This window comes from Nothobranchius furzeri, chromosome 10 (assembly GCF_043380555.1).
Source record: "Nothobranchius furzeri strain GRZ-AD chromosome 10, NfurGRZ-RIMD1, whole genome shotgun sequence".
NCBI classification, from domain to species: Eukaryota; Metazoa; Chordata; class Actinopteri; order Cyprinodontiformes; family Nothobranchiidae; genus Nothobranchius; species Nothobranchius furzeri.
The window spans coordinates 39,964,589-39,979,588 of NC_091750.1; the positions used below are offsets into that span (position 1 = coordinate 39,964,589).

The 15,000-nt window shown below is 44.4% G+C and overlaps 1 protein-coding gene across 3 annotated transcripts in view; it reads right to left on the bottom strand.

The window, feature by feature from the left end:
- fras1 (Fraser extracellular matrix complex subunit 1) overlaps positions 1 to 15,000 on the bottom strand; it is a 232,789-nt gene that overhangs the window by 150,927 nt on the left and 66,862 nt on the right. For all 3 annotated transcript variants that reach the window (XM_070555614.1, XM_015960219.3, XM_054730402.2), the window contains 7 exons: positions 12,439 to 12,546; positions 8,814 to 8,906; positions 6,664 to 6,823; positions 5,867 to 6,000; positions 5,537 to 5,620; positions 4,781 to 4,882; positions 1,949 to 2,140 (listed from right to left, as the gene is read on the bottom strand). In XM_070555614.1, the coding sequence (XP_070411715.1) occupies positions 1,949 to 2,140; positions 4,781 to 4,882; positions 5,537 to 5,620; positions 5,867 to 6,000; positions 6,664 to 6,823; positions 8,814 to 8,906; positions 12,439 to 12,546 (873 nt within the window). The remainder of the gene's footprint in view (positions 1 to 1,948; positions 2,141 to 4,780; positions 4,883 to 5,536; positions 5,621 to 5,866; positions 6,001 to 6,663; positions 6,824 to 8,813; positions 8,907 to 12,438; positions 12,547 to 15,000) is intronic.

The window sequence follows — 15,000 nt, forward strand, 5'->3', positions numbered from 1 at the left end:
TCCGGTCCTCAGGGCCCACTGTCCTGCATGTTTTCCATGTCGCCATTTTAAACACCAGTGTTTGACTGCTGCTACACTGACTTTAATGAATGAGTGATTAACAGGTATTTGCAGCACTTGATGTCCTGCAGGAGAACTAATGTAAAACAGGTGTGCTGAAGCAGAGACGTGAACAACATATGGGGCCGTGTGTCCTGAGGACCAGGGTTGGGAGACACTGAGCTAAGCTATGAGATGAGGAACATCTCTCTCGTTGACATCATAGAAACAGGAAATGCTACGGGTTCAATCCTGGGTCACTGCTCCTTGCACAGCGTGGCTCGTGCTTCGCCTTACACAGAAAACAAAAGTACAGTAATTGTGCTGAATGGGATTTCTGGATCCATGTTTGCTCAGATACGGGGGGAAAACTGCAGCTTCAGCATGTTGATAGACCAGCGGTTTGCAGGAAAGACTATTTTTATTCTACATATGGCGTCACACCAAGAAAAGTGAATTAAGCAGGAAAAGAAAGAAAAAGTCTGTTTCTAGCCCGAGATTCTTTGTTAGGGACTGGAGTCATCTCTGCTTCTCTGTATCCAGTTGCATTTCTGAAGCTAAAGCAATCCATTTTTACATTGACACCACATTTACACAGACCAACAAACAATCCCACTCCACTATCTAAAGGTGTGCGTCACTCGTCTCATCTGCAGTGGTCTCCAGTAGGGATGAACGCTTTTTAAGTCGTACTCTGTGCAACATCTTCAGGATCTAGAACAGGGGTGACCAATCCCGGTCCTGGAGGGCCGGTGTCCAGCCCGTTTTAGTGGTTAGGGTAGATTCAGTGGTTGAATCACCTGTTCAGCAGCTCATCAGGCTCTGCAGAAGCCTGTTAATCACCTGCTGTTGAAATCAGGTGTGTTGAAGCTGGTTCAAACTAAAACTAGCTGGACACCGGACCTCCAGGACCAGGACTGAATATCCTGATCTAGAAGGTTGCCACATCAGAGCTGAGCTTCAGACAACAACATCTGGAGTCTTACTTCCTGATATGTGGACATCTGTCCTCCAACTGACTGACAGCAACACGACTCTACCACTGACTCGGTCTGCTCTGCAACGTTGATGTTTTATCTCCACACATAACACAAGGCTGGAGGAGTTCTGCTGTGTGGTGGAGTTGCTAATGCTAACGGCTACTAGCAGAGACGTTCTCTGCTGTTTCCTGGACTAAACCAACAACAGCCTTCCTCGTCGTGAGTCCAGACGGGTGAGTCCATGAATGTTAGTGACAGTGTGACGTAGATCTGTCAGGATTTTCTATCCTAGCGTTTCACCGTCTGTTTTCTACCAGAAGCTACTGCAGCAGATAGGTGTAGGAGACTATCTTCATGTTCAGCCTGCATGAAACACTCAGTGTGACCCGTTAGAGCAGGGGTGCCCATTCCTGGTCCTGGAGGGCCGGTATCCAGCAGGTTTTGTGGTTTCTCTGCTCCAACACACTTGATTCAGTGGTTGAATCACCTGTGCTGCAGCTCATCAGGCTCTGCAGAAGCCTGTTAATCACCTGCTGATTGAATTCAGGTGTGTTGAAGAAGGGTTAAAACTGAAACCTGCTGGATACCGGCCCTCCAGGACCAGGATTGGGCACCCCTGCGTTAAGAGTAATTAGTAACCATTAAACACGGGTTTTCAGTGTTCCACTCCTTTAATGATTAACTATAAAACGAGTCCCTCCTCTAGAACAGGTTGAAACTGAGCTGCTAACACTAGACAGGTTTCCTTGTCCTGCAGAACAATAAATTACTTAATCCCATTGGGATTAAAAGCTACCGCGTGGTGTTATAGCTGAATCAGGGAGAGTAAAGCTGACAGGCTGGTTTCAGGGTGGGGGTGGGTGGGTGGGTGGGGGGGGGGTGTAATAATCAATAATAAATGACTAATAAACGTATTCCTTCTGGCTCACCTGTAGGCATTCAACACGGCCGCACTCCGCCCTCCGACAGAGGACCTGACCTCGGTTACAGGAGCAGAACTCACATCCTGTGCCATTCCACATGTCGCCATGGTAACGCACTACATCCTGGTATAGGCAGCTTCCCCTGGCAGGGGCACATTCATCACAGCACTGGCCGGGACGCCTCACTTTGGTCAGACCCTGCGAGAGAACAGAAGATGTGAGATGAAAGAAAGAAACCTGAGAGGATTGCAGAGATGCTGCTTTTCTCCACAGAGGAAAGCGGGTGTGTTGCATAGTTAGACCAAAAACCCACAATCATCTTACAGCTCGATTTTAAATGATTAAAAAGTGCAGATGAGCTGAGAATACCAGATTAAAAATGGATGAACCCTTCTCTTTCTAGACCTCTGCAGATGTGGCATGCTGTCAATCAACCTGTGCTCCAGTGGGTGGCATGGGTGCGGTGCTGCAGCAGATCCTTCACAGACGGGAGTTTCTGACCCAAACATTAAGATTTGGAGAGTTTCCTGGTCACGGATCCACATTTCTGTGTGGTTGAAGTCGCTTTGTTTCCTGTTCCATCATCACCCAACTGTTGATGATGAGAGGAGATCATCTGGGCAGATGTTGTCGTGTCGCCAAGTCCCTCGGTTGAGAAGCATCCTGGGAGCATGAATGCTGACGCAACAATCCCTTTTTCAGACCCCACTGGGAGAGGGGATGGCCTCACCCCAGTCCTGAGAAGTCTGGACCTTCGACCAAATCCCAGTCGGTCCCTGATGGTCATCTTGTGGGGCAGCAGTAGCTCAGGTGGTAGAGCGGGTTGCCTCATGATCGGAGGGTCATGGGTTCGATTCCAGCTCCCGCCAGGGATATCCTGCTGTTGTGTCCCTGGGCAAGACACTTCACCCAACTTGCCTGTGTTAGTGGTGGTCAGAGGGGCGGACGGCGCCAAATGGCAGCCTCGCCTCTGTCATACCTCCCCAGGGCGGCTGTGGCTACAAGTAGCTTACCATCACTAGCAGTGTGTGAATGTGAGAGTGTGTGAAAGCGTCTTTGGGTGTCTAGAAAAGCGCTATATAAATTCAATGCATTATTATTATTATTATTATTATTATTATCTTGGAGAGAGGTGGCTTCCTCACACGGTGTCCTCTCAAGAGTGTGCAGATGTTTTCTAGTTCTACGAATCTTCTGCTGAGCTTTCTTGATAAAATGTATAAATTGAGGGACGGCAGCAGCCCAGAAGGTGGAGCGGGTTGTCCAGTAATCAGAAGGTTGCTGGTTTGATTCCGGCTCTGACCAGTGAATGCTGCTATTGTGTCCTTGGGCAAGACCCTTAACCCGCCTCACCTGCTGGTGGTGGTCAAAGGGACCGGTGGCGCCTGTGCTCGGTTGACTCGCCTCTGTCAGCGCGCCCCAGGGCAGCTGTAGCTACATCGTAGCTCATCACCACCAGCGTGTGAATGGCTGATTGTATCATAAAGCACCTTGGGGGGGTTGAGGACCTCTAAAGCCTGGGGAACACTGATGACAGACGCTCCACTCAGCAGCGTGTCGTGGTTTTGGGAAGTCAAGATGTCAAACAGGAAGTGCCGCGCCGCTGAGCACTTCTCAGAAAGCCCCGCGATATTCACATCATCTCGTGGGACGTGAGAACAGGAAGCAGGAAGTGGCTCTTTTGTTTTTATGTGATCAGACTTGCCGTCCTGTTTTGTGAGACTCTGATTCATTTAAAAAAGGGTGAGTACATTATTTATTAGAATAAAATAGTGTTTTAAAGTTATCAATACTGTGGTTGGGTTTGTGCCGTAAATCCGTTCTGCGTTGTAAAGTACTCCAAACTCCACGCCATCTTCAGCGCCTTGGCACGGCATGACACTTCTGGGACGCGGTGCTGCACTCCCCGTGTAGCCACCCTCAGTAACCTTAAGGGTCTGGAAGGTGCTTACAAATAAAATGTATTATTATTATAATATTATAATGGCTTCTGTTTACAATGACGGTGCGGGCATGGAGCGGGCATGGCATGGGTGCGGTGCAGGCATGGCGTGGCCGTGGCATGGGTGCGGTGCGGGCATGGTACGGGCATGGAGTGGGCATGGCGCGGGTGTGGAATGGGTGTAGCGCGGGCATGGCGTGGGCGTGGCATAGGTGCAGTACGGGCATGGCACGGGTGTGGCATGGCGCGGGCGTGGTGCGTCTGTCTCCGGGGTGCCCCAGGCTTAAGAAGGTGCTAAACGAATACTGATCATTTACCAAATGTAAAATCTATAGAGGAGCAAGAACTAAAGTGGACCTAAACCGAACCCTGAGGACCCCCAAAGGACCGGCTAGTTTTTTCTGATAAGATCTAATTAAGAAATGAAAACATTTCAGATTTAATCACAGCACTCAGGAGTGGACAGCCGTCCACTAGACACGCCACTGGGAACAGTCGCAGTAAACTGCTGCTTCACTACAGGATTTTCCTTCACAAGATCCTAAAGGACAAGTCAGACCTCCACTTTCATCACAAATTAAAGTATGAGTAGGATGCACACACACACTTTCATTTCCTCCGTGAATGTGTGTTCCAGGATCAGGGGGGTGGGGGCGTGGCCTAAGCATGATGGCCGACGGGAGGGGTCGGAGTTAAGCTTGTTCTGGAGAGTAGCTGTTGCAGCTTTAAGGCCAACATGTCTGTCACGTTCCACCGCTCAGAAACATTTACGGTTCTCTTCATTCACCGATGAAGCAAACGTGTTTCAGGAAAAACAAGATGCATCTGTGCAGACCAGTGTCTCCCTACACTGTGATCCTGACCCATGCACTCATTCGAACAGTGGTGGTATTTACCTCATCACAGGTGACTGGCCGACAGGTGTGTGTGTGGCATTTGGATTGACCTTTGTCACACACACATGTGGTGCAGGTGTTCTTCTTCCACAGCTCTCCGTGCTGCCAACACACACACGGGGAGAAACAGAGAAGAGCGTTCCCTTTAAAGGCTGAAAACATGGAGGGCTGAAATAAATCCTGCTTCTGTTCTAAACCTGGAGCTGATTGTCCGGGTTTGAATTACTAACAGGACCCAATGTGGAAGGAAATGTTCAGGAGAGGAAGTTAAAGAAAGTCTCCCGCCTGAGTCCAGGAGGGAGAGGAGGTCCGGTTTCTCCTCCTCCACCGTCGGACTTTCTAGGGTTTGACTTGCGTCTGAAGCTGAAGATGTTTTTATTTGATTTTATCCAATCTTTGATAAAAATAAACATCAACATGTTTACATGCCATTAAATCGTTTCCTGTTTGATTTATTCTAATAGAAATAAAAATGGACGTTTGAATAAAAAGTAAAAGAACCTGAAGAGAAATAAAATCACATAAAATCAGCAACATCGTTTTCTGAGATTTTATTATTTTTATCTAAATCTTAGAGAATAAAGAATTAATGGGCTGTTTTTTTTATGAAATAATGATTTTAGTCCTGCTGTAAAAAGCTGCTGTCGCTTCATCCTGTCCACGGTTCACACCAGAAGCTCTGGACTGAGGTCCACGTCTGCATCAGAGACACAACCCAGAACTCAGAGCTGCAGGAGGGCGCGGGACGTCGCTTACCTGCTGCTGGTGTCCAGCAGAAAGACAAGGGGTGGACACACACCGAGGACAGCAGCGGCCCGGCTGGATCACCAGGTTCTCGTGCTGGAGGACATTTAGAGGTCTGTGAGAGTTTATCATGTGAGAAGCATCCTTTACTGGCTAAATGTGCTGGACCCTTTTTAATCTGTGCTAAACCACCGGAATAAAGAAACGAGTCAAAAGGAGAAAAGCTCCACAGACATCAGTTAATCCCACGCGAGCATGGATCATCTCAAATAAATCCACGACTGGAGCAGAGACATCAGGGTCAGCTCAGATCTAATCCGAGGACGTTTCGGTGAAACTCACGGCTCTGCAGGCCACCTGCGGACACTCCACCACCCAACACTGGACCTTCCCGTTGCTGCAGGAACATCTGGAGCAGATGGTGGGCTTCCACTCCTCTCCGTCCCTGTAGATGCCTCCCTGCCAGGAGCAGGACGCTGACACACACCAGGAAAAACACAATCAGGAAAACTGCACACTCGCTCAGGAAAAGCAGGAGCTGACTAGCTGCTAGCCGCTGTCATTAGCCCTCAGGTCCACGCTGCTGCGTCTGACACCACCAGAGGTCGGCTTCTGCTGCAGATGGAAACATCTACCAGGACCCCCGTTAATTCACACATAAACACCATAAACCACCTGTCTGAACAGGAAGCACCATGCCCCGTTCTACAGAAGAACAAGAACTTAGCGCATCATCTTCAGGTCAGAGGTCACGAGCCTGCTGACTAAAAGACCTAAACTAGACTTCTGGGTAAAAATTCTGTGGAACGTTCTGGAAGGTCATGCTTCAGGACCTGGACCACCCACTCAAAAGTGATGGAACCCTGACTTCTGTTCTCCAGCAGAACATCCTGGAGAACATCTGACCTTTGACCTTAAACAGGCCCTTCCTGCTGGAAACCCGTCCAGGGCAACGTGACACGGGTCAGCAGGGATCAGACAGGATCTAGGTTCTTACAGCTTGGGAAGTTTTGGGCTAATTCCTAATCCCAGGAACGTTGGAAAGCTGGAGTCTTCGACTGAAAACAACTTTTACTTTGCTGATCTGAAGCCTTTAAGTGACTTTAAGAGAAGTTTGATGGATGAGGTGCGGCGCTCACCTCCGTTGCCGCCACACCTGGGACAGCATTTCCCGGGCGGGACCAGCAGGCTCTGGCCCGGTGAGCAGGTGAGCTGTGGACAGGGGTGGGCGGCGCAGGACACCCTCCCTCTGGAGCAGACGCACCGCGAACAGGGCGAGGGGCTCCACTGGCTGTCGTGCTGCAGGAAACAGGGAGACACGAGCGAGGGCGACAGATGAACACACCCCTCTCAGTGGGTGGGAGGAGTCAAGACAGACAAACTCAAGGTTATTGTGAAGTTAGCTGGCTGGCTAACGATTAGCTTGCTTCTGTGCAGCAGAGATCCCGCTCTAAATAATTCAGCTTCCCATTAGAGGTTCTCAGTCGTCAGGCTTTATTAAACATCTACATCTGATGAACTTTATCAGCTTCACTAACTCCAAATGCTCCACTGAATCTTTACTGGTTGCAACGGTTTGAGTTGATCTTGTGCGTGTTCCTGTGCACCCCGGTGGCGTTTTCACCGCAGCGTCTGTCTGAGGTGTCAGGCTGTGGAAGTCGTGTGACATCATCATCACGCCGAGCGTTAACGAAGCATTTATCTGAGGGCTTCCTCCCCACAGGAGGGTTAAAGAGGTAAAAGAGCCTTTTGTTCCCTTCTGATCATCCGGCGTGTGATTCCAGATCGGTTTTCCTTTGCAGCCTGAAAACTTCCCGTCCAGCAGCAGGAATATCAGCTGGAACCCTGCCAACTAACCACGGTCGTCCTGAGAGCTGGTTGGTTAGACGAGATCAAAGTTTCTTGTGTGAGCTGCGGGATTCGAACGGTTCTTCTGTTTTTCAGAAACATAAATGACAAAAGATGACAGAAAAACATTTTGTTCTGCTCAGGTGATGCATGCTTGTGTTGGGTTAGGGTTGGGGGTTTAACCACGTACGAGTTTCATTTCAGCTGCTCCACATGCAACAGCAGCTTGTGTTCTTCTAACCCTACAGTCCGACGGTCGGGTCTCAGGACGGCAGCTGAGCCCTAAAACATGCTCTGTTGGCACCGAGGAAACACAGGAGAGGCCTGGGGGACCGCCAGGTCTTCAGCCAGAGATGCTGATGCTGATGAAAACCGTCCTCCGCAGCTTCTCTCTGTGAGCCCATCATCATTCTTATTACAGCGTGAAACCCTGGATGCTTTGTGAGGAAAGCAACATTTAACGCTGACCATAACAACGATGTGTTTTTCTTCCTCTAAGCAGATGGAATCCTGACTCCAACCTTAAGGCTTTTAGGCAGAGGTATGAAACTCCAGTCCAGCACATGTTAGAGGTTTCCCCGCTTCAGCACACCTGATGTTAGTCAGCAGGTGATGAGCAGGCCTGGTGAGCGGTGCTGAAGCAGGAAAAAGCTCAAACATGACATGCTGCATGGTTGCCTACCCCTGTTTTAGGGCTCATGTGAGGCCAGGGCGCATCCCTCTGGGCTGAAATACGCCACTTACACTCTAGCATCCACGCCCGGCCAAACCGCCTTATGAATGCAGACGTGGGCGGGGCTAAAGAGTGCGAAGTCTGCGGTGTCCCGGTTTTTGTTTTTAATGGTTTTACGACTTTTTGTCTTTGTAACTTTTCCTGTTCAGCACCTTGGGCCCCCTTTGGGGTGGTGGAAAGCGCTGTATAAATAAAGCATGATGATGATGATGATGATGATGATTACACAAAAGCAGCCTGAGCAGTCTTGCCTTTGCAGACTCTCAGACTCTGATATTGCATCCTGCTATGCTGAGTCTGGCAGCACTGTGTGTGTGTGAGTGTGTGTGTGTGTGTGTGTGTGTGTGTGTTAGGGTTACGGTTATTTATTGTATTTATCCTGGTGAATCTATAATTAAACGGGTAAACTAGTAGTAGCACATTCAATGTCAAGGAAAGTAAAGTGTTATCAGGAGAGGGAGAATGTTTAAGCGGTTAGCAGCAGTGTGCTAGCCGATGGCCCCCTCCACGAGGCCACAAAGACAAGAGCTGAAGATCCGATCCCAAATGAGCCCAACAATAAAGAAAACAACCATCGATGACACGCGTCAGCACAAGGTCTGATGCATGGTGGGTGGGTGGAGCTATGTGTTTGAGTAAAGCCATGAATGAATATATAAACACACTCAGAAGGAGCCACTGTTAAAACTGGACACGCTGTTTACTCACTCCGTAAGTGACTCCTTCGTACTGGCAGGAGTCGGGGGATGAGGAGGTGCACTCGGGGCAGCACTGGTTGGGAGGGAGCCTCAGATTTTCCCCCTGTAGGCAAGTGGCAAACACACGATTTACACACGACACGAGGAAGAGTAGGGTGGAGTTTTAGGGCTACAAAGAAGAAAAATACAAGTCAAGAGTAACAATCAGACAAACCCCGCCCACAACGAGAGAAACTCTGCCCCTAGTGGTTTCAAACCAACCTATAGGTAACACGGGGCCACTGTGGAGTGTTGGGCCCTAATCCACAGCAGCTCAGACACAAAGCACGTCAGTCTCAGCGTCTACAAGACCAACCAGAAAACACGAAGACGTGGCAGGGGTGAGGAGTGAGCACCACCTCACCCCTGCCACGTGGACCTCAAGGGATAAACCATCAAACCTGCTCAATGGTCAACTTTCCTCGCGGGGTCACCCCTTAGGACAGTGGGAGGGTTAAGTGCCCACCACATTACTACCTTTTTATACACTCTAAAACATGTTAAAAGACTAAAAATGACAGTTGACTCTCTGCTTTTTTGTTTTATGGAACACAGAAAAATGTAAATGTCCATTTTCTTTCTTTTTTTTTGGGAAATTCTATTAAATTTAATACAAAGTTGTTTCAGATTGACAAAAAATGTCCACATTTAGGGAATTTCAATGAAATTTAACAAGCAGATGATATTTTCAGACTATTTTTGAGACGTCACAAATAAAAAGGTCTTGTAGTCTTCAGGTGTTCATTCAGGAATGAACGATTAGTTCATGTTAAGGACTAGAAACATTTGTTTTTATAGATGACAGCAGATCCCGTTTAAAAGCGTGGCACACGGCATGGTGACTCATTTTAATTAAGTTTGGATTTGAAGCCAGCAGAGAGGATTTCATTAGACCTGATTGTTGCCTTGAAGCAGCGTGGGAATTGGATTTAAAGCTGCTGCTGCAGGTTCAGGTTTCAAAGGTACATTCATGAAGAAGAAAAAAAAGTGCAGATGGAGTTTCAATAAAACAAAAACACTTTAAAAATGTTTGTGGGATTTAAAAGGTGCTGGAACACAATGACTGAACAGTCGTCACGACAGTGGAATTAAAAGGTGTGATCACAATAATCTGTCAGATGATTGTTGCTTATTAAAAAAACACCGACATTTTTCTTTTAGTACATTAGTAGGAAAGAAATTTACAAAATAAAAGCTTCAGACGTGAACATAAATGTTTGAACTCAATCTGCCTTTTCTCTCATTTTCTGTTCTGTTATCTGGTTACTGGCTGAAACCCAACATGTTACTTATTACTATTATATTACTATTATCATTACTATTACTATTACTATTATTATCATTTTTATTATTATTATTATCATTACTTTTACTACTATTACTATTATATTATTATTATCATTACTATTACCATTATTATCGTTTTATTATTATTATTATTATTATTATTATTATTATTATTATCATTACTTTTACTACTTTTACTATTATTATTATCATAACTTTTACTATTACTATTACTATTATATTATTATTATCATTACTATTACCATTATTATTGTTTTATTATTATTATTATTATTATCATTACTTTTACTACTATTACTATTATTATTATCATAACTTTTACTATTACTATTACTTTTACTACTATTACTATTATATTATTATTATCATTACTATTACCATTATTATAGTTTTTATTATTATTATTATTATTATTATTATTATTATTATCATTACTTTTACTACTATTACTATTATTATTATCATAACTTTTACTATTACTATTACTATTATTACTATTATTACTATTACTATTATTTAGGGCTGCTCGATTATGGCAAAAATAATAATCAAGATTATTGTGACTGAAATTGAGATTTTGATTATTTAAGATGATTTTTCAATTAATGTTGATTTTATTTGTTTTTATTTGGTCATAAAATTGCTCAGGGCACAATCAGTTTGTTAGTAATTTTATTTATTAGGTGCATCTGACCTGTTCTGTTTTTCTCTGAAATGAGATCAAATCAGTGCTTCTATGGGTTGGCTCCACTCTGCACTAGAACATTTTACTTTACCAAGTGTCTGCAAACACAGTTCCGGTTAAAAACCGGATTGAATTGTCCACACATATTCCAGAATGTCTATCTGAAAAGGGTTTTAGAGACGTGTCATAATTTCTCCCCAAGCCCCCCCCCCCCCCCCCCGCCCCCCCGCCCACCCCCCACCCACCGACACAGCTGGAAAAATTCCTAGGGGACCACTGCTCTTCAATCTCTTCATGCTCCCCCTGGGTCAGGTCACAAACACAATAACAACATTACCTATCATAGTTATGCTGATGACACCCAGATCTACCTAGCTCTGGTCCTCTAGACTCACTCTGTCAGTGTTGGGACCAAGTTAATGACTGGATGCAGTCAAACTTCCTCCAGTTAAACAAAGACTAGACTGAAGTTATTGTCTTTAGGTATCAGAAGGACAGGATGGAGGTTACTGCTCAGCTCGGATCCAGAGGAATGAAGACAAAGACCCAGGTTAGAAGTCCTGATGTCATAACTGATTCAGACCTGAGCTTCAATGGTTACATTAAAGCTAGAACTAGATCAGTGTTCTATCATCTTCATCAAACAGCACGACTCAGAGGTCTCATGTCCACACAAGACCCAGAGAAACCCATTCACGTGTTCATCTCCAGCAGGCTGGACTACAGCAATGGTCTCCTAACTGTTCTTCCTAAAAAGCTGTGAAGCAACTGCAGCTTGTTCAGAACGCTGCTGCTAGAGTCTTAACAAGAACCAGGAGAACGGAGCCCATCACTCCTGTTCTTAGATCTCTACACTGGTTACCAGTAAATTACAGAATAAATTCAAAGTGCTACTACTAGTTTATAAATATCTCAATGGCATGGGACCAAAATACAAGTCCGATCTCATTCCTGTATATACACCCAATAGAGCTCTGAGATCCTTAGGAAACAGTCAGCTGGCAGAACCGGGTCAGAACCAAATAGGTGAAACTGCTTTTAGCTACTATGCTGCTCACAGATGGAATCAGCTTCCTCATGACCTCAGATCTGCTCCAGCTCTAGTAACTTTTACATCAACATTGAAAACCTTCATGTATTCATCAGCCTTTGGATAAATGTTCTTACCTTCTGCGCTGTAGCTGCTCACCCTTTAACTTTCTTTTTCATTTTAATTGTATTTTCTGTCACATTGATTTGAATGGTTCTAATGAAAAGCACATTGAGTAGCTTCTGTGTAAGACGTGTGCTATTCAAATAAAGCTGCCTTGCCTTCACAATAAGAGTCTACAGCAGGACTGTTTAACTCCGGGCCAGGAGAGCCGGTATCCTGCAGGTTTTAGTTTTAACCCTGCTTCTGCAGAGCCTGGTGAGCTGCTGCACAGGTGATTCAACCCCTGAATCAAGTGTGTTAGAGCATCCATCTGTGGAAACGTGAAACATGAGGTTTATTTAAATAAATAACCTGAAACCTCTTGTTTATTTCTGTTTTCTGAGATGACCCAAATCAAATCTTCTTTTCCAATCCTGAATTCCTAACGCGTTTCCTGGTAAACGTCCTCACCCTCTGGAAGTCACACTGGAGGTTTGGGCAGCGGACGGGGCTGCAGAGGGGCACGTCGCCGTGGCAGGTACACTCCCGGCAGGACTCGGGCCTCCATGATGACTGGTTCTGGTGAGACAAGGACAGATGAGACATTACAGGACAGAAACATCGTGTCTCTGAAGACATCGAGTTGACAGCTGGGACCTCGGAGTTCAACAATCCTGAAAAAAAGCTTTTTACTTTGAACCAGCACCAGAACTTCCCTGGTGCCTTCGTTAGGAGAGACAACCCCAGAAGGATTCCTGCTTCATGCAGAGTGAAGCTGTTGAGGGTTGAATAAAAGCAGCTGTGGGACAACTCCCAACTCACACTTTAACACGCCTGCTGCTCCTCAGCAAGCTCAACGCTAGAACTACATCAATATTCCAGCGCCTGCATGTTCTCGGATATGTCCTCCATAAATCCCACTGAGACGAGTGATTAATAATCCAACCGAGGCAGGAATATTCTTACGGACGCCAAGGAGACCCAAACTAAAGGAGACGAAGGTTTCACCTGTGCAACAGCAGCCGGGAAATAGACCATCAAAAATGTATTACAATGATTATTCTGATGATGATGATGGTGATGATGATGATGGTGAAAGTGATGATGATGATGATGGTGAAAGTGATGATGATGATGATGATGATTGTGATGATGATGGTGGTGAAAGTGATGATGATGATGGTGATGATGATGATTGTGATGATAGTGATGATGATGATGATGATGATGTGATGATGATGAAAGTGATGATGATGATGATGATGATGATGATGATGATGATGATGATGGTGATGATGGTGATGATGATGGTGATGATGATGGTGATGATGATGATGATGATGGTGAAAGTGATGATGATGATGATGATGATGGTGAAAGTGATGATGATGATTATGATGATGATGATGATGGTGGTGAAAGTGATGATGATGATGGTGATGATGATGATTGTGATGATGATGGTGATGATGATGAAAGTGATGATGAAAGTGATGATGATGGATTTTATTAATTATTAATATTATTATTATTGTTATTATTGTTATTATCAATATTGTCATGTTGTTGTTGTTGTTATTAATGCTGTTATTGTTGTTGTTGTTATTATTATTATTATTATTATTATTATTGTTGTTATTGTTGTTGTTATTATTATAATTATTATTATTATTGTTATTGTTATTGTTGTTGTTATTATTATAATATTGTTATTATTATTATTATTGCTATTATTATTATCATTATTATTATTATTATTATTATTATTATTATTATTATTATTATTATTATTGTTATTGTTGTAATTATAGTTATCATTATTGTTATTATTATTACTATTATTATTGTTATTATTATTACTGTTATTATTGTTATTGTTGTTGTTATTATTATTACTGTTATTAATATTGTTATTGTTATTATTGTTGTTGTTGTTATTAATATCCTCCTCATCATCATCATCATCATTATTATTATTATTATTATTATTATTATTATTATTATTATTATTATTACTACGTTCAGACATTAGCTGCTGATTTTCATGTCAGACGATTTTGATCATTTTGTGTTTGTTTCTGGATAAAATCAACAACAGGGTCACACTTCCCTTCCAGATGCTCTCCAATACTAAATCAATCAACTCAGTGCGGAAGCTGTTCAGAGCCACTGCTCCTCCACATCGAGAGGAGCCAGTTGAGGTGGCCAGGGCATCTAGTGAGTATCATCATCATCATTCATTTTACACATGTAGCACTTTCTAGTGCTTCAGTCAGTCCCAAAGAGCTTCACACAACAAACAAAGACACACTAAATCTGCATGATTGTAACACAACTACAAACACAACCAGAAACGGCTCAGAGAACACCTTTTTCAGGTTATTCCTTACTTCTAATACACGTTCCTTACAGTAAATAAGGAAAGGCATGAAAATAAAAATAATCCAGACTGCTGTGGAGGCCAACTTTAATCAGAATAACAGTGGTCAGAGCAGCGGCTCATCAAGTCGTTTGTTTCTGATGATGTCAACAACACAACCATCGTTAAACTTCAAAAACAAGTTTAAACTTTCAAAATAAAAGTCAGACGATCAACGCTCTGAACGCTGGATTGTATTTTCCATGAGAATGAGACGGGAGACCTCCCATCCAGTGATACGTTTCAACATCAAACATAGAACAATGTCTTCCTGTAACTCGGCGTTAGAAGATGAAAGAAGTTCAGCTTCCTCTGTTCATCACCAGAATGAGAGCACGAAGGTCCCGGTGAGGAGGGGGTTTACTCTCCTCCAGCACTGGAAACGGGTCCGTGCGGCGCTGGTTTAAGCTGCAGTCCATTAAAATCATCAGCAGGCCTCTGGCCGGTTTTCTCATGCAGGCAGAAACAAAACGAAGCACCAGAGGAGCAGCTGATGAACGCCGACGTCATTAATGAGACAAATTCAATCTGCAAACGGCAACGAGCTCCACCTCCAACCGTGCTCTCCAGAGCTGCTTCACATTCATCACAGGTCAGCTGATCGATGCTCAAAG